Genomic DNA, 24400 nt, shown 5'->3' on the forward strand with positions numbered 1-24400 from the left:
TTCCGTCTATGCATGTCTTGCATGGTGTAGATGCTCTGCTTTTTCTCTATACAGTGGCGCTGTCACTAGTCATGGTAAACCTCATTCCTTTAGTGCGTATGCGCAGTGCATGGAAGACACGCTTTTGCTTTTTTTTGTTGTTGTGTTTGTACTGTTGGCGGTATACGGTTTCTATAAAACATTGCTCTAACTGTGGTGATGGTGATGATGGTGGTAAATAGCTTTCTAAAACATTTCTCTAACCATAAGAAAAACTCGGTTAAAAACTATTTTGCATGCTGATAAATACAGTCTGTTCTAACTACATGTATTTCAGTGTCAGTTTATTTGAACAGTAAAAAAAACTCTATGTTTAGAGTCTGCGTGTTTTTTGATGTAACTAACAAATATTTCACTGTCTATATAACACTAACGCATGACAAAAGCACGCAGCTGATGAGTGTACATTTTTTCACCTCTAGTAGTTAGTTATCTTTGCTGTCAACCTTTGTGGTCTCAATTTCTCTTTAATATTTTAAACACGCTTTCATACATTTAAGAGAAATTACGCAGACAATTAAGATTATATCTAACGGTTATTGACTTCCAAATTGTGTATTATATTTGGAATGGTCAAAGTAATAGTACATTGTAGTATTATTTTTGCAAAACAACGCTAAATTTGTTTCCTAAAGTTGAGCAACTTGTTAATGAAGATGGTGACAGTAGCACTTAACGTTCTTTTTGACTGGTTAATATAGGGCTATTCTTTTGTCTATTAGTGACTATAAGTATGAGGCAGGTGATATTTTACATGTGAGTTCCATGGCAAATAATTAAACTATCGATTTATTAAACAGTTATTTTTACTTACGTACTTCTAAAATATCACATAGTCATATCTCAATCTGACACAGTTCATTGCATTATTGAAAATCCTGTGTGTCTTGTACATTTAATATAGTGAGCAGCTAGATAACCGTAATGATGCATTAGATTCTATTTGTCCGACTAGAAATGAATGAACGGTTAACTGCGTTACTCCGCTTCCCACCTCATGAGCCCTTTTTGTTGGTTTGAAAGCTGCCAAATTTCTGGAGGGCTCATCCAGGACAGGTTTACTCTATGTGACATTGCTGTTTGTTGGGCAATCGGTTAAAAAAGGGCTGGATGGGGCTCGCAACGCCCCCTGTGACTGCTCCTCTATATGCCCTTGCTGAGCTGTATGTACTTTAGCAATATTTATTTGTGGTTTGTTTTTAGCTTTTTCTTTTGTATTTTTAATTTTTCTTTTGTATTTTTTTACTTTTTACATTTTAGCCAATTTTCTATACGTGATATATTTAGCCACTTTCGTACATCAAGGGTCTGACTGACGCATCATATTTTCTCTATTTTTTTATGTTATGCAACTGGTATGGATTGTATTTTACAAAGATTCTTCAAGACATACTAGATCAGGCCTGAACAACTCCATTCCTCCAAGGCCGCAAACAGGCTGGGTCTTCAGGATAGCCCTACTTCAGCACAGCTGGCTCAATTAGTGGCTCAGTATGAGTGAACTGGGGATATCATGAAGACCTGGCCTGTTTGCGGCCCCCGAGGAATGGAGTTGTGCAGGCCTGTACTAGATGAATGCAGGAGATGTTCTTTCTGTTTTTGGACATTGACTGGTTGGGTCTTGTTGTTTGCACACCACGTTGTTGCCTTTACGGACACACATATTCTTACAGACTTTAAAACAGCAAAACACCTTGCACTACATCTTTTTTTGTGTGTGCATTTTTGTTCTAGGATTGAAGCAGGGAATCCCCGGAGCTGAACTCCATTAATTTCCGCTCCGGGGACCACCTCCTTCCAGAATTTCCTCAGTAGGAGTGCGGGTATCTCTGCAGTCAGGGAACTTGTGTGCCTAATGGAATGGTGGCTCAAATGTCATCTGGGCCAATAGGAAGCCATGATGTCATTTGTTGCGGCTTCCTATTGGCCTGCATGACCTGGATATTTAAACACTACAGAGATACCGGAACACCCTACAGAGGTGAGTATCTCTGGGAGCATTGAGTCCCTGTAGCTGAAATTTATGGGGTTCAGCATGGAGACCCCCAGCTTCAATCCTCTAATAAAGAAAATTGTGTTTTGCTACTTAAACTTGAGGTTCTGACCCTCACTTTATTTTTTTAGGTTTATGTTAGACAGCAATATGTTGGGAAGACGGCTTTTAAAGTTATTCTTGACTGTTTCTCAAGTTTCATACTTATGAGGTGAATATTTTATGCCAGCTCATATTTACTGTAACCGTTTGAGTTGGAATTCAAAAAAAGAGGAAATATTACAAGTAATTCAGAAATGGATACATCCAATTAAAATACAAAGTAACATAGTAAGACCTGTAATTGGGAAACAAAGTAATTCCTTCCTAACGCCTTCTCTGCGCCCTTCAACCACTCCACACATCAAATGCTTAGTCTGACACTAGAGAAGCAGAATAGGTACTTTATTAGATTGACTCTATGGGGCACATGCAACAAGTGCCAGTACAGGTTATCGCACACGTTACGGTGTTAACTCCCATTCAGTCGCAGTGTGACTTACATGATTGAATCACACTTGCCCATCAATCTCACTGCGATTTGCAGCTTATTGAATAAGACCCTAAATGATGCATATAGACAGATCAAGATTGTATCAGTTTTCATCTATTTATGTAATTATTAGTATTATTTAGACAATATTTCACAATTTGTATTTTTCCTGTAAACACCATAGGACATATTTGTTGGCTTTTAAAGTAGCAGATCAGTGAACATACACAGTGTATCTTAATGTAGATAATATGGTGTATATTCTTTGTTATATGTAGCTAAGAGATTTGTTACATAAAGTGTGTGACACTGGCCTCATGATTTGCCTTGCAATTCTCACTATCCTCCTGTCTTGCAGTACATATAGCAAGAATGTAGCTGCTATAGGTTCATGTACTGTACGTGATATTTGATTGTCATTTATAGTATTAAGAACCAGGTAAACATTCCCCTTCCCACGGCTTTGCAAAATAATCTACAATTCAGTTGCAAAACTTCACTTGTCACAATATAAACAGTAAATGGTGCATACTTATGTTAAATAATGATAATGTATAATGTGGCAGAAATATCTTAGAATGATTATTTAAGTGCTTCAGCTGATATCTTGTTTGTAAGACCGATGTTATGTGTTTTCAAAGCATTTATGGCAAACCCCATTCTCAACATGTATTTGCATATTAAATTAATTACACTCGAGACAGTGTATAAGTAGTGCATCTTTAAGCAATCTCAAAATTGCTTGTAGGATGGATAATTTAAAAAAAAATGGGTGGACAGATTTTTTTCCCATTTGTAAATAAAGTCTCTGTTCCACTGAATACTTTAAAAACATTTAGGGATCTATGCTAGTATCCTTCATAACCCACTTATCAAAGCTTTTTAACTGTTATTGGCCACAAATGCCTACAGCAATTCAGTAAGCGTCAATAAGTGGGTTGAATCACCACATTTGTCTGCCGTCAAAAAAAAAATCGCCAACTCAGCGGCGATAAGCCACTTATAGCCATTTTAGAAACTCATGCAATTCTTGTAGCCACGATAAGGTTATCGAGGCTCTAGAATGGCGATTTCCTTCCAAAATCCTCTCGCCAAAAAAAGTTGGCGTGAACCTGCCAAGAAGCTTCAGAGGCGGCGGTGGAGAGAGTGGGACTTAGAAAAACAAAACGCATTTTTCCTGCATCGGATTGATGCCAGGGGTCTCCGGAGCTGATACACATTAATAAAAGCACCGGCTGCCCCCGGCATGAATCAGATGCATGAAAAATGCATTTACAGGCAACTTCATTACCTTAGTGGCTAACCGCTAAGGCAACGAAAGGGTTAACTATCAGTGCCCAGTTTATTGTGGGTAGCGGGGTTGGGTGAAGGTGGTATTTGGCCCTTGGTGGGTGTTTAGGCCTAGGGGGGGGGGTTGTGGGTAGCGTTAACCCCTTCATTAATTGCTAATTTAATGAAGGGGTTAACCCCTCCCGCTACCACCCGGTAGGCCTAAACATCCATCCTTGGGGCTATTACCCCCTTCACCCAATCCCTCTACCCACAATAAACAAAAACGCACAGAACAACCCTACTCCTCTACCCCCCTCCCCCCCACAACACTTTCAGTACAGTAATGGACAAAATAACCATTATCCAGATGTGTATTATAGCTAATTTGTCCATTCAAAATCAAACGTTAGCCAGCCAGCATAAATAATGTAAATACAACTTTCTACTTAAACCTGCCATCATGAAGGGCGTCATCATCAGCATACTGCAGGTCCATGTCCTCCGTTGGCAGCAAGAGTACATCAAAAAATATAATCTAATGGCCCCATACCCCTTAATCACCTTTGCTATTAATAACCGCAATAGTAATTAAGGTGTTAACCCCCGTTTCCCGCTACCCAGCCGAGATTCCTAACCACCCACCCTTGCCCCACCATACCCTCCCTCTACCCATTGATTGGCACAGTGGTACCTCATACGCATATAATATGTGCATGATAAGCCACTATAGCAGTCAATGGTCAACCTAATAAGAATCATTAAGGCCAAAAATACACAATAATAAAAGAAATACACAAGCACCTAAACACCCCAACAATAAAATAATTAAAAACCCAAAAGTACACATCGATAAAATGAATCTATCACCAAAACAGCAAAATAATTAATTAAATAAACATCTATCCAACAAATCAATTAAAGAAATAAAACCACTAGTCAACAAATCAGTTAAAGAAATGATACAGCTAACTCATAAAATAAATGTTGCCCATTACTGTACTGTATGTGTTGGGGGGGGGGATTTGGGGGTAGAGGAGGTGGGTAGTAGGGTCTGTGACGGGAGGGGTTAACCAGGCTATATGAGGCTGCGCTTATACTGACAGCGACAAAAACAAAAACAAATGTATTGAAGCCGTTGCGTGCGCTTATAGTAGGAGTGACGGATTGGCTGCGATCGCTGGAAGTCACTTCAATTTTATTTTTCCAGCGACCGTAGCGTGACATCAGCGGCACTATAAGCGCAACGGTCAAGCCCGTTTGGTTACCCTTGCTCCATGTATAAGGGTCCAAGAGAGTTAGCTCTTGGGCCTAGTAACTTTGTATTACTGCATTATACTGTCTGTATTAAAACCATTTTTTGTGTTTTCCCTTTCCGGGCATGCCATCAAGCATTGATTGCTAGTGGGTGAGTTTCAGGGGGGTTTTGCGGAGGAACCGTTGAGAATGTGCCTTGGAGGTTGGGTCCAGAGTTACCGGTTTCCCAATAAATGTACCCGGGAATCATGCCTGATTCTTGGATACATGTAGGCACGTTGTCCCAGCAATAGCTCCCCTTGAAAACGCAAGCGCGACTCACCACTAGGCTACCCGGCTTCAGCACAGCTCAGAAAGGAGAATGAGGCACAGGGATAAATATGTATTCCTGTAGCTGAGGGAATCCCTAGGTTAAGGGGGGTACCCCAGCTAGTGCCAAGGTGACCCACAACCAGTATATGGTTTGTGGGTGCACAACCATATATAAGGTTGGGGGGACTCTGAGAGTCCAAACTGAGTCAGAGGGAAAGCGTGTGGGGAAATAAGGCAGGCAGAAATAAAGAGAACATTTTTCCTTTTCTGTTTCCTGTACCCCAAGACCTTCACCTACAGTAAAGTCCCACATAGCTGAAGGAGTTCCCCGAGACTCAGTGTTAATTAAAATGTATTTCAGCGTGTTTTCCATTCGGAACCGATGTCCAAACCAGGCAGCCCGTGCAAACCCATGTCCATGCAGGACATCAGAGATCAAAGCAGCCATATGTTTGAACGGCATTTGGTCAGCAGGGAAAGGTGGAATACTGGGTCCGGAGATCAATGGCAGTCCTCCACTTGTTCTGCCAGACCTAGGGGCGCCTGCCCAGTGGGTGGCATTGGGATAGCTGGGGGAAGATGTGGCAGGCTTGCACATGTCTTTTGGCTATTTCAAATTTCCCGTTAACCCGGTTTTTCAAATCAGCTTGGCTCTGATTGGCTGCTTGACAAAGTTCCCACGTGCTGATTGGCTGTCCGGTCTGCTTCAATTTTATGAATGAAGCAGGGAATACTATAAGAAGCCGTGAGTCAATCAGAATGCGTGTTCCCCTTGAGTCAGAGCTGAAAGAGCGTGGGCGGGCTTTTCAAAATTGCTTTGTTTGTAATAGCAAATACAGGTGCAGCTACGAGTATTCTAACACTGCTTTGAAAAATCTAGGGCAATCTCCCAGTAATGCTGCAACATTTATCTGACATTTCTGCAGAAAGACTAATGGTCCATCGGATTAACACAGCAGGGATCCCTGGTCAGTTTGAATGGGACTGCCAAGCACGCCCGCTGTGTTAATCCGATGGGCATTAGTCTGTCTGCAGAAATGTTGGAGCATTACTGGGGTATTGGCCCAGATTTTCCAAGGCAAGTGTTAGGAAACTCATGGCTGCACCTGTAGCAACCAGCTTCGATTTCAAGCCTGAAAAGCCTGCCCGCCAGAGACTAAGTCCAGCATTTTGCGCCCACGTTCTCAGAATCGAACGTAGCGGTCGCGGCTGGCATTTTATGCCGATTTGAGTTCCAGGAGATTTGGGCTGACTTGCGTACAGGAGGGTCTGCTTCAATTTTATGAATGAAGCAGGGAATACTATAAGAAGCCGTGAGTCAATCAGAATGCGTGTTCCCCTTGAGTCAGAGCTGAAAGAGCGTGGGCGGGCTTTTCAAAATTGCTTTGTTTGTAATAGCAAATACAGGTACAGCTACGAGTATTCTAACACTGCTTTGAAAAATCTAGGGCAATCTCCCAGTAATGCTGCAACATTTCTCTGACATTTCTGCAGAAAGACTAATGGTCCATCGGATTAACACAGCAGGGATCCCTGGTCAGTTTGAATGGGACTGCCAAGCACGCCCGCTGTGTTAATCCGATGGGCCATTAGTCTGTCTGCAGAAATGTTGGAGCATTACTGGGGTATTGGCCCAGATTTTCCAAGGCAAGTGTTAGGATACTCATGGCTGCACCTGTAGCAACCAGCTTCGATTTCAAGCCTGAAAAGCCTGCCCGCCAGAGACTAAGTCCAGCATTTTGCGCCCACGTTCTCAGAATCGAACGTAGCGGTCGCGGCTGGCATTTTATGCCGATTTGAGTTCCAGGAGATTTGGGCTGACTTGCGTACAGGAGGGACCAAGTTCTCAGAAGAGAACGTACCGGTGGCGTATGGAATTTTATGCCGATTTGGGTTCTAGGAGATTCCGGGCTATGTCCCGGTCAGGTTAAAACTCTCCCAAAGAGTTCCCTGCACCTAGGAAAGTCTAGTTTTCAACCCCAGCCCCAAAGTAAGTGTGTCTTTTCATCTGTCGTTTTGTGTTTCACTGTGTGTAAGCGAATTTATGCTGAATAAATTACAATTGATTTCTCTACCTTGTTTTGCTTAATGAATAATCCCGGTTAAAAAGGTGTAAATTACTGGTCTCCCGTGACAGGGTTGCTGAGTGTATTTTTGTTTATTATGGGTAGAGGGATTGGGTGAAGGGGGTAGTAGCCCCAAGGATGGGTGTTTAGGCCTACCGGGTGGTAGCGGAAGGGGTTACCCCTTCATTACTTTAGTGGTATTAACTGCTAAGGTAATGAAGGGGTTAGCTCCACCCGCAACTCCCCCAGCAAGGCCTAAACACCTACCAAATGGCACCTACCACCTTCACCCACCCCCGCTACCCACAATAAACCAGGCACTAGTATTTTACCCCTTCATTGCCTTAGCGGCTAGCTGCTAAGTTAATGAAGCTGTTTTCATTTAAAAAATTATACTAGTGTGCATGAGCAGGGGGTCTCCGGAGCAGAAACATGTCGATTTGAGGTCCGGGACCCCCTGCTTCCCGAGATACAGGTCCTGTATCTCCTATGCATTTAATTCCCACTGTCACGTGAGGCGAGACATTTAAATGCATAGGAGATACCGGCACCCGATAACATGTCCTGTATATCGGGAAGCAAGGGGTCCCCGGACCTCAAATCAACACAGTTCTGCTCCGGAGACCACCTGTTCACGTATAGAAGTAATACAAATTTTATTAAAACCCTGCTGATCGCTGCTGAGATATGCACAGGGAGAGGTACTCTCTCTGCACAGCTGTCTTTGCAGCTGGGCCAGATTGCTGCAGATCGCCGGGTGAGCCCTTTAGAGAGAGGCGAACATCCCGTCGCTGGCTCCTCGCCAGTTTTGGGGCATTTTGCTATCACAGGTATTCAAGGCTTTCTACATACCGTGATAGCAGCGCTGAAAAAACTGGTGGTGTAACAGAACCAGCGAGTTGCTTTATGAAGGCTCCTAGCATAGGCCCCTCACTGTATGAACAGAATTGTTCTAATCTCAGTGTCAATCTCTTTCTTTTTTTTTTTTTTAGTTCCACATTCAGGTAGACACTTTGTTTATAGAGCCTGACAAGTTAATGTCAATTGTTGCAGGAGTACATTAGTATCAGGAAATTGATTTGAAAGTTGGTGTGATTACACTATTAGGCTAATGCAGGTCAGGAAGTGATTCATTTTTCTATTTCATGCTACTGTATAAAGTGTTAGAAGGAAAATATATTCAGTTATTCAGATTTCTGTGATTGGGAGAGTCGGAGGTAGCTGCTGTTGTTCTGACAAGATTAGCATAAAGGATAGAGTTTAGGCCAGTGGGTTTTAACCTTTTTTTTTCTCTCGGGGCACCCCTAAAAACTGTGCTCTGTTGCTGAGGCACCCCTACAACAGGACCAGGTCACAAAAAACACAGAACAGAGAGAAAGAGTCACAGGAGACAGACGGTCAGAGGGGGCAGGGGAATAACAGGAGTCAGAGGGCGCAGGGGAGTCAGAGGGTGCAGGGGGGTTAGAGGGGGCAGATAGTTGGAGTCACAGGAGTCAAAGGGAGGCAGGAAATTCACAGGGTTACAGGAGTCAGAGGGGGCAGGGAATCACAGGAGTCACACGAATCAGAGGTAGCAGGGAGTCAGAGGTGGGCAGGCAGTCACAGGAGTCAGAGGGGGCAGGGGAGTCAGAGGGGGTAAGGGAGTCACAAAAGTCAGAGGGGGCATGAGAGCCTGAGGGGGCAGGGGAGTTAGAGGGGGGCAGGGAAGTCACAGAAAACACACACACCCAAAACAAAACAAATACACACAGGACAGAGACACAGCCTCACCACTCATCTCTACTACCCATGCGGCTTCCTCCTCTGCTTGGCCATGCGCCGCAGTCTCCTGACACCTCCTCCTGATTGGCTGCATTAGCTAGCAGCAGCCAATCAGGATAGAGGAAACTACCCAGCCCCCTAACACCAACCCTGCTCTCTCCCTGCTCTGGGAGATCAGGGAAATCCCGCAGAACCCTTTTGATGTTCTCACGGAACCCCTGGGAGCCGCGGAACCCTGGTTGGGAAACACTGATTCAGTGTTACGCCGGTGCTGCCCGCAGACCAGACCCGTCCCTTCTACTGAGGTGAGGAACGTATATGGGCACGCACCCGCAGCAAAAGGAGCGTGTCCGGAGTGTGGTGTTTTAGGCGTTGCCAGGCCAGGTGGTGTTAGCTAGCAATACTTGCCGGTACCGGTAAAGAAGTGCTGTCGTCGTTGCCGTTTAGCCAAGGTCAGGGATGGGAGAATTCCGGAAGGTCGTTGTCCAAGCAGGGGTAGAGAGCCAGAGATAGACGTCCGCCAAGCCAAGTCGTAACCTGAGAGAAATAAGAGAGAGAATGCCAGAGTAGTAATCCAAGTGGAAACTATGTAGAGCAATGAGTGAGTGGGAGGACAGGCAATATAAAGTGCGGCTGACCAATCGGAAGTGGAGGCATGCCTGGAGGAGTGCGTGGAGCTATCTTGGATAGGTCCACTTGATTGGCAGGCAGGTGAGAACTCTTATTTTGTCAGGGGGTCCTGTTCGTCTGCTGGGGGCGTGGTTTCACTGCTAGAGCAGTGAATAAATTATCTTCATCCGGCGCGCGCTGTTCACACGCGTGGCCGGGACACACAGCAGCCACATGGGAGAGGGAAGAGCTATCAGGAGCGAGAGACCGCCGGGGACGGTGGGGAACCCCCAGAGCAGCAGGAGGTAAGTGGTGCCAGTGAGGGGCACGCACCTCAGCAGCGGGAGGTAAAGAAGATGAGGCGGGGCCGGGCCGCGGGCGCCGCGATCCCTGAATCCTCACAGTACCCCCCCCCCCCCTCCCTCAGGGTCGGCCTCAGGACGATCCTTCCATGGTTTGGATGGAAACTTCTTTCGGAAGCGTTTGAGGAGTCCGGGGGCATGAATGTCTTTAAGGGGTACCCACGACCTCTCTTCGGGTCCAAAACCCTTCCAATGGACCAAGAAGTGGACCTTACCCCTCGAAAGACGGGAATCTAGTAAAGCCTGTACCTCGTACTCTTTGTTACCCTGTACAATCATAGGGTCTGGTTTAGAAGTGTGGTCCGGAAAGAGGCTACTCGAGATGAAGAAGGGAGTCTCACGGGTGGACTCATTCCTGGAGGAATTAAAGGCATACTCAGCCCAGATAAGTAATTCTGCTCAGTCATCCTGAGAGTTAGAGACGAAGCACCTTAAGTATTTCGCGAGGGATTGATTAACCCTCTCGGTCTGTCCGTTAGATTGAGGGTGATATCCAGAAGAAAAGGAAAATGAGATGCCCAGTCTCTTGGTGAAATTCCTCTGGAGACGAATTGAGAGCCCCGATCAGATACGATGGATGTAGGAATCCCATGGATCCGGAAAATCTCTTTGGAGAAAATATCAGCTAGGGCGGGTGAGGAGGGTAATCCTTTGAGAGGGATAAAATGTGCCATCTTGGAAAACCGGTCCACTACTACAAGAATGGTGTTCATACCATTCGACCTAGGCAACTCCACAATAAAGTCCATCGATATGTGTGACCAGGGACGCTCCAGAATAGGTAAAGGTAAGAGAAAGCCCTGAGGTTTCTGACGAGGAATCTTGTTACGTGTACATACCGGAAAGGACTGTGTAAATTCGAGAATGGTTTTGGACATATTGGGCCACCAGAAGGTGCGACGGAGGAGATCCAAGGTCTTCTTGAATCCTGGATGTCCTGCCGAGCAGGCAGCATGTCCCCAGTCGAGTATCTCAGGAACGAACTTGGGCTCTACGTACTAGGTGTCTTTCGGTACCTCAAGACCAATCGGAAGATGTTTTTGTGATTTGATGATCTTCTCAAGATTCTTGAACGCCGCAACTGCTAGGATTCTTTGTTTAGGAAGGATGGACTCGGTAGTCTTTTCCGGTCTCTCTTCAGAAGAGTATTGTCTAGAGAGAGCATCCGCCTTGATGTTTTGTGTGCCAGGAATATACACTGGCGACACACTTTATTCGAGCTCGGCTAGTCCCATGAATTCGGGTATACCCGGGTGTATTGAGGTTTGTGACTGTTTTCTGCCCGAGTGCATTGCGTTATTTTCCAGGCAGGGATTGAAGCATTTTATTCCCGCTGGCTGTAATACTGCACAGTATATATATATATATACTGCATTACAATTCATGAATTTATGCCATCTGGTAGACACGCGAAGCATTGCAGCCTATTATCATTTAAACAGATCATTTAACAGATCAGCCGCCCGTCAGCCAGGCATGAACCCAGGCTGGGAAGGCAAACACAACGGGGCTTGTCAGAGGTGAGGAGCGGCGCATTCCAGGTATCTGCCAGGTACATACTGGGTATTTGCTCGAATAAAGTGTGTCGGTGCAGTATGACAGAATAAAATTAAACCTGGAGAAGAATAACGACCAGCGGGCTTGGCGAGGACCTAAGCGGCGGGCATTCTCGATGTACAACAGGTTTTTATGGTCCGTGAGAATCGTGAATGGCTCTTTTGACCCCTCCAGAAGGTGCCTCCATTCTTGAAGAGCCAGCTTGACAGCCAAAAGCTCCCTATTGCCCACGTCATAATTTCTCTCCGCTGGAGAAAACTTTTTAGAGAAAAACCCGCAAGGGTGAAGTTTGTCCTGGGGAGAAAATTTCTGAGACAGAACCGCACCAGCTCCCCAGTCAGAAGCATCAACCTCTAGGGTGAATGGAAAATTAGTGTTCGGATGTCGAAGGATGAGAGCAGAGACGAAGGCTTGTTTCAACGCTTTGAAAGCCGTGGCTGCCTCGGGTGGCCTAGATGCAGGATCTGCACCTTTTTGGGTCAGGGCCGTGATAGGAGCGATGATGGTGGAAAAGTTGCAAATAAATTTCCGGTAGTAGTTTGAAAATCCTAAAAATCGCTGAATAGATTTGAGGGAATTGGGTTGTGGCCAATCCATTACGGCTTTCAGTTTCTCTGGGTCCATGGCCAAGCCTCTGTTGGAGATAATGTACCCAAGAAAGGAAGTAGACTCGTGAAAAAGGCATTTCTCCATCTTGGCAAACAACCGGTTCTCTCAGAGACGCGAAAGCAGAAACCTCGTGTGGATGATATGGTCCCGTAAGTTTTGGGAAAAAATAAGGATGTCATCCAGGTAGACAATTACAAAGCGATTAAGCACATCCCGAAAGATGTAATTGATAAAGTCCTGAAAAACTACAGGTGCGTTGCACAAACCGAAGGGCATCACTAGGTATTCGTAGTGCCCGCTACGGGTGTTGAAGGCAGTTTTCCATTCATCGCCCTCTCGGATACGGATGAGATTGTATGCCCCACGGAGGTCAAGTTTGGTAAAGAGATTGGCCCCCTGAAGCCTGTCGAAGAGTTCGGAGATGAGTGGGAGTGGATAACGATTTTTCACCGTAATATGGTTCAGGCCCCGGTAATCAATACACGGTCTGAGAGTACCATCTTTCTTCTTGACGAAGAAGAATCCAGCCCCCGCGGGAGAGTTGGAATGACGTATAAAGCCCCACTTTAAGTTCTCACGAATATATTCATCCATGGCTTCTGTCACGGCAATGAGAGGGGATAAGATTTGGACTTTGGCAAGGTGTATCCAGGTACCAGGTCAATCGGACAATCGTAGGAACGGTGAGGGGGTAAGAGCTCAGATTGCGTCTTGCTAAAAACGTCCAAAAATTCTGCGTAAGGGGAAGGTAACTCCCTCTTAGGATTGGATGTGTTAGCTAGTAGGTGGAACGGATGTTCCGTAGATGAAGAAGATTCCTCTGACCTTGACCTCCGGCAATGGGATTAATGGATACCCAATCGATGCGTTGAATGTGTTTCTGCAACCAGGGCAGGCCAAGCGTGACCGGTGTACCCGGGGCATGAATCACGTCAAAGCCCAGGGTCTCTTTGTGGGAGTGAGGAGAAAGGGTGATAGGTCCAGTCTCCAAGGAGATATATGCCGGAGTGAGTGGCCGATTATCAATCCCGACCAAGGCAACGGGGGACTTCTTCTTAGAAAGTGGGATCTGATTTTGTTCAGAGAAGGTCTGATCCATGAAGTTCCCTCTGCGCCGGAATCGATAAATGCTGCTGTGGAGGTGCAGAAGGTAGGGCCAGAAAGGGAGACGGGAATGGTCAATTTTTTAGGGAGTTCCCTTCTGGATAGGGGACCATGAGATTTAGCACCCAGAGAGAGCCCCTTTGTACTCACTGGGTTTAGTCGTTTCCCGGAGATGGTGGACAGTCACAGGTACGCTACTCAGAAGATCCGCAATGATGGCACGACTCTCCGGTTGAGCGAAATTGTCGTAAGGGTGCCCGAGGGTGCTGGACTCTGAGTTGCATTGGCTCTGGGGCTTCCAGCGCAGGCAGCGGGGAGAAGACGGGTCTTGAGGTAGTAGAGAACCTGGAGAAAGGAGCACGGAAAGATGTAGACCGGAGTTGCTGACGCTGAGCGCGGCGTACCTGGAGACGCTGGTCCATACGAATGGCCAGGGTGATGAGGTCCTCCAGAAGTCTTGGCCTGGGTTGAGAAGCAAGTTCATCCTTCAGGGAGTCCGATAGGCCTTTCCAGAAGACGGAGACTAAGGCCTCCTGGCCCCAACGAGTCTCAGCTGCTATGGTCCTGAATTCCCAAGGCGTATTGGGCCACAGGCCGACGTCCCTGTGTAAGCTGCAGCAGGGAATCAGAAGCAGTCTCTTGTCGTGCGGGGGTATCGAAGACCTGTCGAAAGTCTCGTCTGAAGGCTGCGTAATCTCGAGTAATATCGGGGTGTAGCTCCCAGATCGGGGAGGCCCATGCCAGTGCATTACCTGTGAGCAAACTATACACATAAGTTACCTTTTTCCGACCAGTAGAATACAGCTGCGGAGCCATCTCGAACTGGATCTCACATTGGTTGAGAAAGCCACGACAAGCGTGGGGATCCCCTGCGTAGGGTTTCGGAGCCGGAATCTTCGGACCCGAGGATGAAGTGGATGTAGAATCTGACTGCGCCGGCGGTGCAGCTGCAGGTGGTGCCTGTAGAGAAAGGTCCTGTACCTGTTGGGAGAGGAGAGCCACTTGATCCGTTAAGGCCTGGATTTGTTGGTACATGGCCATCATCATAGAGTCCACATCGGTCTGGTCTGCGTCTTGTGGGCTCGAGATAATGTTACGCCGGTGCTGCCCGCAGACCAGACCTGTCCCTTCTACTGAGGTGAGGAACGTATATGGACACGCACCCGCAGCAAAAGGAGCGTGTCCGGAGTGTGGTGTTTTAGGCGTTACCAGGCCAGGTGGTGTTAGCTAGCAATACTTGCCGGTACCGGTAAAGAAGTGCCGTCGTCGTTGCCGTTTAGCCAAGGTCAGGGATTGGAGAATTCCAGAAGGTGGTTGTCCAAGCAGGGGTAGAGAGCCAGAGATAGACATCCGCCAAGCCAAGTCGTAACCTGAGAGAAATAATAGAGAGAATGCCAGAGTAGTAATCCAAGTGGAAACTATGTCGAGCAATGAGTGAGTGGGAGGACAGGCAATATAAAGTGCGGCTGACCAATCGGAAGTTGAGGCAGCCCTGGAGGAGTGCGTGGAGCTATCTTGGATAGGTCCACTTGATTGGCAGGCAGATGAGAACTCTTATTTTGGCAGGGGGTCCTGTTCGTCTGCTGGGGGCGTGGTTTCACTGCTAGAGCAGTAAATAAATTATCTTCACCCAGCGCGCGCTGTTCACGCGCGCGGCCGGGACACACGGCAGCCGCATGGGAGAGGGAAGAGCTAGCAGGAGCGAGAGACGCCGGGGACGATGGGGAACCCCCAGAGCAGCAGGAGGTAAGTGGTGTCAGCGAGGGGCACGCACCTCAGCAGCGGGAGGTAAAGAAGATGAGGGGGGGCCGGGCCGTGGGCGCCGCGATCCCTGAATCCTCACATTTAGGCAATACCAATTATCAGCAACTTAAAAACGCAGTAATACAGTCAAAATCATATGTGTATTTTTTTAAAATAAATTAGTTGTGTGGTTTTAGATAATATTTAATGCATTTTTTTATTTCCCCTCCCCCCCCCATTCATTATGCCCCTTTTAATGAGTTTTAATTATTAAGCTTCATTGGGTTGCTATAGACACCACTTCCTCTTTTGAAATAGACGTCCATATTGTGAACCCTGGAAAGCAGGATCTTTGATCTATCCCGGGAGAACAGATCGATCAGCAGCTTGGTTAACTATGTTTTCTTAAAGCTAAGCAACGGCTGTATCTATTAAACAAAACAAAACAAATAGAAAATGCCAACTGTATTGCCACTTTAACATACTTTAAAATGAATACTTTCTTCTAAAATTGTAGTCTGTTATTATACGCCACAGTCAATAAATAGTAATAACAGTGTGGATTAGGTCAAATAAGAATTTATACGTAGAATGTATGTCAATATATATGTATATTTCATTTACACTTGACTGAACCACGTGTCATGTAAACGTTTTTGTAAGTCAAGCTGATAGTAAATGATGGCTCTAGGGATAGATAGAGAAAACATTTAAATGATTGCTGGAAAGAGAGAATATAATGAATGTAGACCATATGAAAGAAATGCAGCAGAAGCATTTGAAAGTGCCATATCCACCTCTCGCTTTATGTCGAAATGCCTGGCGCGACTTCAGAATTATAATGTGTTATAATGAAGTATAACATATGATGGAGAAAGAAGGGCAAAACGTATCTTTAACATGTATTATTAATATGGGATGGCTTCAAAGGGATATATTTTATACTATTATATACATTGCTCAACGTTACATTTAAGTAATAACTGTAACAGTTCAGTTTTCATGCTTTCCAAGCCAGATGTAGTTTATACAGCACTGTGCCTGGGCATTTGTACAGTTTCCTAGATTGTGATTTTATTCTTTCCAAAAACTCTCAGTAGTATCTGAAAAAATAAGCTAACTGATCAGAACAGTTTAATTAAAAAAGTTAAAATAAAAATACCCCTCAGCCTATATTGTTGGTTATAGGACAGGTCAACAGATCTTAACACACATCTACTACATAATTGAAGTAGAAGATATCAAGTTTGGGTTTTTCATACTTATTTGGTATCGATGGCGTTCATTATGTGGTTACCCATTTTATACATCACAATCTAGGTCAGCAGGTGTTTTTCAAAATCTATATATCCATGGTGTTAGTTTCACCCTTAAATTTATATCCTAACATTTATTTCTCATGATTGTTTTTCTATTTTAATATGACCCAAATAACAAGGAAAAAAGACTGCAATATTATTCAAAGTCAGTAATCTGCTTCCTTTTCATCTATTGGTCCGAAACATACTGTAGACAGGAAACAATATAAAAGGCATTATTACACAAGGAATGGTAATAAAATAACATTAAAGAATTGTTATCACTCTGGTTTTCCTTGGTGAGCCAATGCAGTAGCAGAAGTCACCACAATGAAAACAACATCATGGCTCATCTTGGATTTGTGTAGGAAATGTAATAGTCTTTGTCAATAACAAACTAGTACAATGGCCCATATTTACCTAGCAGTCTTCTGACATAAAACACCACCTGGAAGACATCTTACAGCCACGTGAATTGGCTGTTCTTTTCACTTGAATGGGGTGTAAGGTGTCCTCCAGTACTGGAAGGTATCTTTTTGGCTTAAGACTGCTTAGTAAACATAGCCCACAATCCATACATTGTTCCACATCCCTTAAACTTTATGTATGTACAGGTGCGCCAACGAATATTCTAAAACTTGCCTTAAACTTGCCTTGGAAAATCTGGGGCTATCACCAACAAGATCCAGGTACATGCTGGGTACATGCTGCAACATTTCAGTGACATTTCTGCAGAGACTAATGGCCCATCGGATTAACACAGCAGGGGGTTCCTGGCAGTCCCGTTCAGTTTGACAGCCAGGGACTCCCGCCTTTAATCTGATGGGCCATTAGTCTGTCTGCAGAAATGTCACTGAAATGTTGCAGCATGTACCCAGCATGTACCTGGATCTTGTTGGTGATAGCCCCAGATTTTCCAAGGCAAGTTTAAGGCAAAAAGAAAACTGCCGCGTCCTTAGCAGCGGCGACTATACATGAAACCAATATTTATTAACCCTTATTCCAGGCCAGCCCAGGCAGACCATATTTTTGGGATAGCTAGCTAATTAATATTCACATAGAAGGTAAATGCAAATGTGTGTTTGGCAATTTATTGATTAATCTGGTCTGGCTGGGGTGTCCAAGGAGAGGTTTGAGAAACACTGAATTTATACAACTCCTAATGCCGGCTCATATGCATCTCTATGTATCTGCTTTGGGGGGAAACACCTCCTTCACTGACATTCTTTAACATATTTCTTAGGTGTGAAATAAAACAACAACAAAAAAGGCTCATTCTACACAATTTATGTAGTTGAGATGTTAGTTGAGATTCCAATGTGGACTATTTCAAATGTGTTGGAATATATGTGTATCTCAATTGCTTAAAAGAGAATACAAGCTCATTTAATAAGCTCGCATTTCTTTGCTTATATATAGGTTAGTCTGCTTAGCACAACTCAGTGTTAAGTAATTCAATAAGCAATAGTAATTAAGCAGTTTTTTTTAGGAAGGCATATAGTGTCAAAGAAAAAAAAAACCCTGTGTCTGACACTCAGAAATTGGGGTTTGTCAGTACAGAGCCACACTGCAGAAGCCCTCCCCTTACTAAAGTCTAAGGGGAATGGTGAGCAGTAAAACAATTAGGGATGCTGATGGTTCTCCTGGAGGGCTCTGATGCCCTTCCTGGTGGATTCACTGGTATAAAACTTGTCTTTAGCCTTTTAACTCTAATTTCAAATATCTCTGGAGTTAAAAGGGGGATCTGCTAGCGAGGACTGATCTAATTTTGCATTTAAGGACTCTTGATTCTGGTTATGCAAAACAAAAGAAGGCCACACAAATTACTCTTGTTCTCATACTGTAGGTAATACAGTAAGTACTGTCACAGTACGGGGGCGATAGGTATATCTATTTATATAGCGCCATCCATGTACATAGCGCTTTATAGTAGTAACACACGTGAATAAACGCTTCATACATTCAATTAAACATTAGGAAAAGGAGTCCCTGACCCGAAGAGCTTATAATCTAAGTGGTGAATAGTGAGAGATTGCAGAGACAGTGAGGAGGGGTGTTATGGTAAGTGGGTTGGCAAGGGGTCAAGGTAAATGCAGCTGAGATGTACTGTACAGTATCAGCCAGCGGAGCTACCCAAATGCTTCATTAAAGAGGTGTGATTTAAGATGGGGCTTAAAGGTGTAGAATGGTGGTACGTGTTGGATACTGAGGGGAAGGATATTTCAGAGGTGTGGGGCAGTCAGTGAGAAAGGTTTAAGCTGGCAGAGGGCTTTAGATACAAAAGGCAACAGAACACATCCTTGAGCAGAACGCAAGAGTTGGGCAAATGTATAGCGAGAAGTTAGGGCTGAGATGTAAAGAGGGGTGTATAGCCTTACAAGAAAGAAGCAGAATTTTATAAGTAATATAGGATTTAATCAGAAGTAAGGAGAGGAATTTCAACAGGAGAGACACCAAGACAGATTTCGGAGGCAGTAAGGCAGTAGCTTTTAGCATTGATTAAGATTCTTCCAACATGCTTCTATATTCCTTATAGAATAGAATGCCCATTGTTCTTGTATATTGGGATGCTCTATAACGTTGTTTGTGGTACAGTAAATCACTTAATTATTTGTAAAGACTGGACACTGTCCTTTACCACTGGTTAAAATTGCTTGTCAATAAGACCCACAGTACTTGCATGTGAACAGCAGTATGCACTATTCCATGTTTTATTACAATGTAGTCACTTTCTTTTATGTAGCCTTTTGTGATACCTGCAAATCTATTTACCAATATAATCAATGCATTAAAGAAGTTGTTGCAATCTAGATATTAATAAAATATTTGTGAATGCGGGTTAGAATTGAAAAAAATGTTTACTTTAGGTATTTCAATAAATAGTATTATTTGATAAAGAAAATGTCATGCTGTTAAAGAGGCAATCCAAGCAGCTTAAAAAATTTTTTTTTTGTTTTCATATATGTAGCCTTTGATTACCTTTATTGAAAACTAATTACCTAAGCTGCCGAGTGATTCGTTCTCCCGTAATCGATCAGCAAAATTCTGCTTCCTAGGGTTCACTAAATGGCTGCCTTTCAGTTTCAATCAATCATTCAGTCAGTGTTATATTACTAAGGTAACATTATCTATTGTTACAGTTTGCAGCTCACACTGCTGGGAATATTGGCAACAAATGATCACAAATAGGAAAGTGGTCCAAAAATCTTGCACTGCTAGGGAAGTGGGCTAAAACCTGCTATAGAAATCAAAGGATGCTTAGTATATTAAAACTCATTAAAAATGGCATTAAGAGTTGAATTGAAGTATAAAAAAGGTACTAAGTATTATCTAATACTACACTAATACTAATGTGTTTTAAAACACATGTAGGATATTGCTTGGATTGCTCCTTTAAAAAACTATAGTTTTGCATTCTTCTCACTTTTCATTATCCCATAGTGTAAATTAATTGTATTATCAGAAAGCACTTGCATATGTGTAATATGCCTGATCACTTTCTCCCAACAACTGGAAGAAGGGCATATTTTGCAGTCGCTTTTGTTTTTGAGGCATTATACAAGCTGAAAGTAGTAAAGTCGTCTGTCAGATGGGTACTACAGTTAAGTTATTATGACAGTAAAGACTGATTGGAATGTGTGCTTTGTATTTGAACAGATGATACCGTTCACGAATCAGCTGAACCATCCCGTGGTGAGAACTCAGCACCCGCACCAAGGATACCAAATTGGCTTTTGACAACCCTACTGTTTCTCCTGGCGATGCTTTTGACGTTATAGCACAATATACCCCCACAAACCAGCTGCAGAAAAAAACGGGGTCTTGGAACATCACAGATCCACTTAACTGCTTCACCCAAGAAAGGAACTTTTTATTGTTATTTTTTGCTGATTTCAATTAGCTTTTTGTCTGTTCTTTTTTGGATATTTTCCCCAGCCACAGCGAATTTCAGAAGAATATTTACTTCACGTACACTTTTATGTTGACTTTCTTTATCTTTTCAGAACTGAAATGACTTCTAATGAAAAATGCCAAATTTTAATAACAACACTAGTGAATATCATTTTCCATTGCATTCTATATTTAGGAAATCACTTATGTTGGCTCACTGTGTCATCTGTGTGTTGATAGGAAGTTATAGTGGCAAATGCAATCAGAAAAGGATATGGGAATTAAGAAAAAAAAAACCTGGAAGGGATTTCTCCTCTGCTCAATATGTATGCCTTCTCAGAACTGCAATATGATCAGGCCGAACATGAAATCGCCATGCCAGAAGTGGACACCATGTCAGAGTGGTTACAAATGTTTCAAACACAAATTTTCAATGTTTATTTCAGTGAACATGCATTGGAAAGGAAATTCAATATTCCATGGCTATCCTAAGCACTCTTGACTGCACTAAGAGTTTTCCAGGTCCTTCTAAAAAGAAGAATTTGTTTTTTTTATTTAACATACGTATTGCAAGCAAAGTCATCTAAAGAGCAGAGAGCTTCACTATTTCCTGAAGTAGACACAGCATACCACAAATAGATCTCCAAGGTGCTACATTTTGTTTTTGCTGTAATTGTATCTCAGAGGCATATTGTATATACAAGGGGATCTTGCCCAGTATATACCTATGTAGGACGCAGCCATAAGGCACTGCCCTGGGTCACAATAATTACTAAGGACATCAGCAAGGAGGAATGAGTTTGATAACACTGGGCTATATTGTGTCTCTGGTATTGACTTCCCTAGGAAGTAACAGGTCCCTGGGAGAAAAAAAAACAAACTAAATAAATACTATTACAGAGAGATATGCTTGGATAGTAGTCAGCTGTATGCCTTGAAATGAAGAACATTGATCTGACTTTGAAAGATATAGTCAAGAATTGACTTTCTGTTTGTGTCCCTTACAGATGCAGTTTAACCTTCTCAGTGATGGAGGTGCTGGAATACTTTGACTTGCTATGTGTTTCAGAGCCTCCAACACTAAAGGGTATCAGTAGAAGAGGTATAATGTTTATCTGCAAAGCGGTGAACTCAATGGGCTCTCAAAGACTTTAACAAAATATTTTTGTTTAAAGAAAACAGCTCGTATGGAAAATACACAATGTAGAAATATTTTTTGCTGAGAATGCCTTTATGTGCTTGTCCTGTGTAAACATGTGGGGGTATTGATAGACCTGAATACATCAGTGTGAAACAACCTGTTTGATCCAGTAACAGGATACAATGTTAGAGATGGATATGAAGAATAAGGCAGTGCTTATAGTCCTGGCTACGGCGACGCAACGGTTTTACGTCATCCATCGCCATTCTAGCAGCGATTTTTATTTATAGTGTGAGAGACAAGAGACGGCGACCAGGGGGCGTGGCCGTGAGCAGTTCACCCTCATTGGCTGAAATGCTCACGTGGTCGCCGGAAAAAATCAATTTTCATTGACCAGCGATTTCCGTTGCGCCCTACTGTAGGTGCACATTAAATAGACTTGTTTTCACGCGAAGTCGCATCGCTGTAACCGTAGCCAGGACTATAAGCGCGGCCTAAGTCTTACCACGAATATTGAGGTCTGGAGTCTTATAAACTGTTCAGGGTGCCTTGAGTTTTGTTTTTTTGTTTTTTAACTGAAGCATAGCAAGAATGTGGCGTAGACTACATTTTCACCAAATGTACATGACATAATAAAGCCTTTAAAAAACTGTGATTATGTTTAATATGAAAAAGTAAAAAAATAATCAAGTACAATAATACGTTTAATATATTTGTAAAAACAATAGAGACATACAGAAATAAAGTGGCCATGGTTAGCAAACATTTTCTGACTTTGGCAAAATAATGTATTTCCTAGAGACCAGGATGCGTATGAAAATAGAGCCTTCACATTGAGACGTAGAAAGAAATCCATGTGCAGGGTTGCTTTCATCTAGAGCATATCGTATTATGCAATTTGTTTCATATATACAATAAACTACAATAAAGCACAGAATTATGCATCGTGAAAATAACCTAAGAAATGATCATTATATATTGTTTTTACTCATCAGCTGCTGGAGTGGCCTCAAACTGAGAACAATATATTGTAGGTGCTTCAGCAGCAAAGGGTTCCATTCATACACTTTTTGTATCCTTAAACCGTACTATTGTCAGTGTCCACAGAAAGGGGTATCATCAAAGTAACAGAAGGCCCTGTTTTATTGTGTTACAATGGACTCTTCATAAATTAATGACGGATAGTGTTAATTCAATTAACAGTCCTAATTTTGTTTTAGAAGTGGTGATTTTTATGGCTGTGTATTGTTGGTCATCAAGTGGTAATTGTGTTTTTCCTCAACCCACTTTCAAAAAATAAAAACGACACTATATTTTGTTTCCCTCCTTACACATAAGGAATTAAAAGCGCTTGCCACCACGAAATGAATACACGATGGCAAACCTATCACAAATGGACTGTTGATATACTGGTATGTTGTAATGTTATCTGACAAATGCATGGAACATCATTTGGTCAGATCCCGGTTACAATCAAATAGAAACTGACGGTAAATTAATGGAGCTCTGGAAGATTTCCTTTTTTATATATTTTGAGAAAAGGATTTGGGGGCCATTTGAAGACGCTCATTGCACTTGAATTCTGAGGGACTATCTCTGATTCAGTCTCTGCCTATCTCTCTTTTTCTCTCTCACGTTTCCTCTTTCTTTCTCCCCATGTACTATCCTGGCCCAGGTGGGTTACCTTGTTGACCCATTTTCCTAGTTGCAAAAGGCTTAGCAACTTGAAGCAGGGGATTAAGCATGATTTGATTTGGTGGATACTGTGTATCCTTTAATACACAAGGTAATATTTCATGTTAGATTAGAATATTGTTTTGTACTGTATCTTCTTGGATGGCAAAGAAAATAAGATAACGTAAAACAAAAAAAGTAAATTCTTTAAATTCTGTATTAGCATCCTATGTTGTATATAGTGTTTGATAATAAAGTATTAATTGGATTCTTATGTCTTTTGTAAGTGAATACATTAGACTTTCAGGCTTCAGAAACAATACCTGTTATAAGACGGAGCTTGAAGCATCAAATCTTGCTATGATGCTGTAGCACAACAGCAAACAAGGCTCATCTGCAAAACATGCTAACTCCGTTCACAAGACCTCACTATATCATGACCCAGAACAACACGACATATTATGATCAATGTTTTGTACTAAATGTTTATAGGTCTGATGTTAGAGCCCTGTGTATTTTCGGCATGTTGGGTTAAAAGGGTGTAGGGAATTTATAAGAACCTATTGTATGCAGGGCTTGTTTTTGGTAATTTTGGGGGGTTTTACTTTTATGGTGTGCTCTTTCACATGTTAGTTACCCATGTGGCATATACATTAAATTAATTCTATGCCACAAATGCAGTGAGCAAGAAAATTAGTCTTTGTTTTAAATACATCATTTGTTATTCGTGGATACCGTTTTATATGACTTTTAGGTGAATACGATACATTTATGGTTTGCTTGTCCCAAGGAACATTGTTATATTAGTTTCAGCATCTCCTTTAAGAGTTATACTGTTTTCCATTCACTCGACGTGCGTAATTGTGGTTACCTGTTTTGCTTTCTACCATTCTCTCTTACTTCTGCTCTATCTCTCACTCTCCTTTCAAGCAGTGAATGAGCAGATCTGTCCTAGTTTTGGCATCACTGAGTTTTTCCCAGGCATTCACCCTCACGTTTTTCAGATCTAAGACAAATCTCCCTACAATACGCTTGCTGCCATTGTCTGTACAGTTTAATAGATGCTGGCATGTTGGAGGTTACCCATGAGTCTACAAAATCCGCTTTCCATACTTACTCTTGACATCTCATTGAAACCACTCATTGTGTGTGCATCTGGGTTTGAAAGTCCAGCTCAGTGTGG

The 24400-nt window shown here is 43.0% G+C and overlaps 1 protein-coding gene across 3 annotated transcripts in view; it reads left to right on the plus strand.

The window, feature by feature from the left end:
- The window catches only part of EFNA5 (ephrin A5), a 331738-nt gene extending 308882 nt beyond the window's left edge, over positions 1-22856 (plus strand). For all 3 annotated transcript variants that reach the window (XM_075602099.1, XM_075602090.1, XM_075602109.1), the window contains one exon: positions 20169-22856. In XM_075602099.1, the coding sequence (XP_075458214.1) occupies positions 20169-20290 (122 nt within the window). In that variant the 3' untranslated portion in view covers positions 20291-22856. The remainder of the gene's footprint in view (positions 1-20168) is intronic.
- Positions 22857-24400: the final 1544 nt, after the last annotated feature.

Source organism: Ascaphus truei, chromosome 1 (assembly GCF_040206685.1).
Source record: "Ascaphus truei isolate aAscTru1 chromosome 1, aAscTru1.hap1, whole genome shotgun sequence".
NCBI lineage: Eukaryota > Metazoa > Chordata > Amphibia > Anura > Ascaphidae > Ascaphus > Ascaphus truei.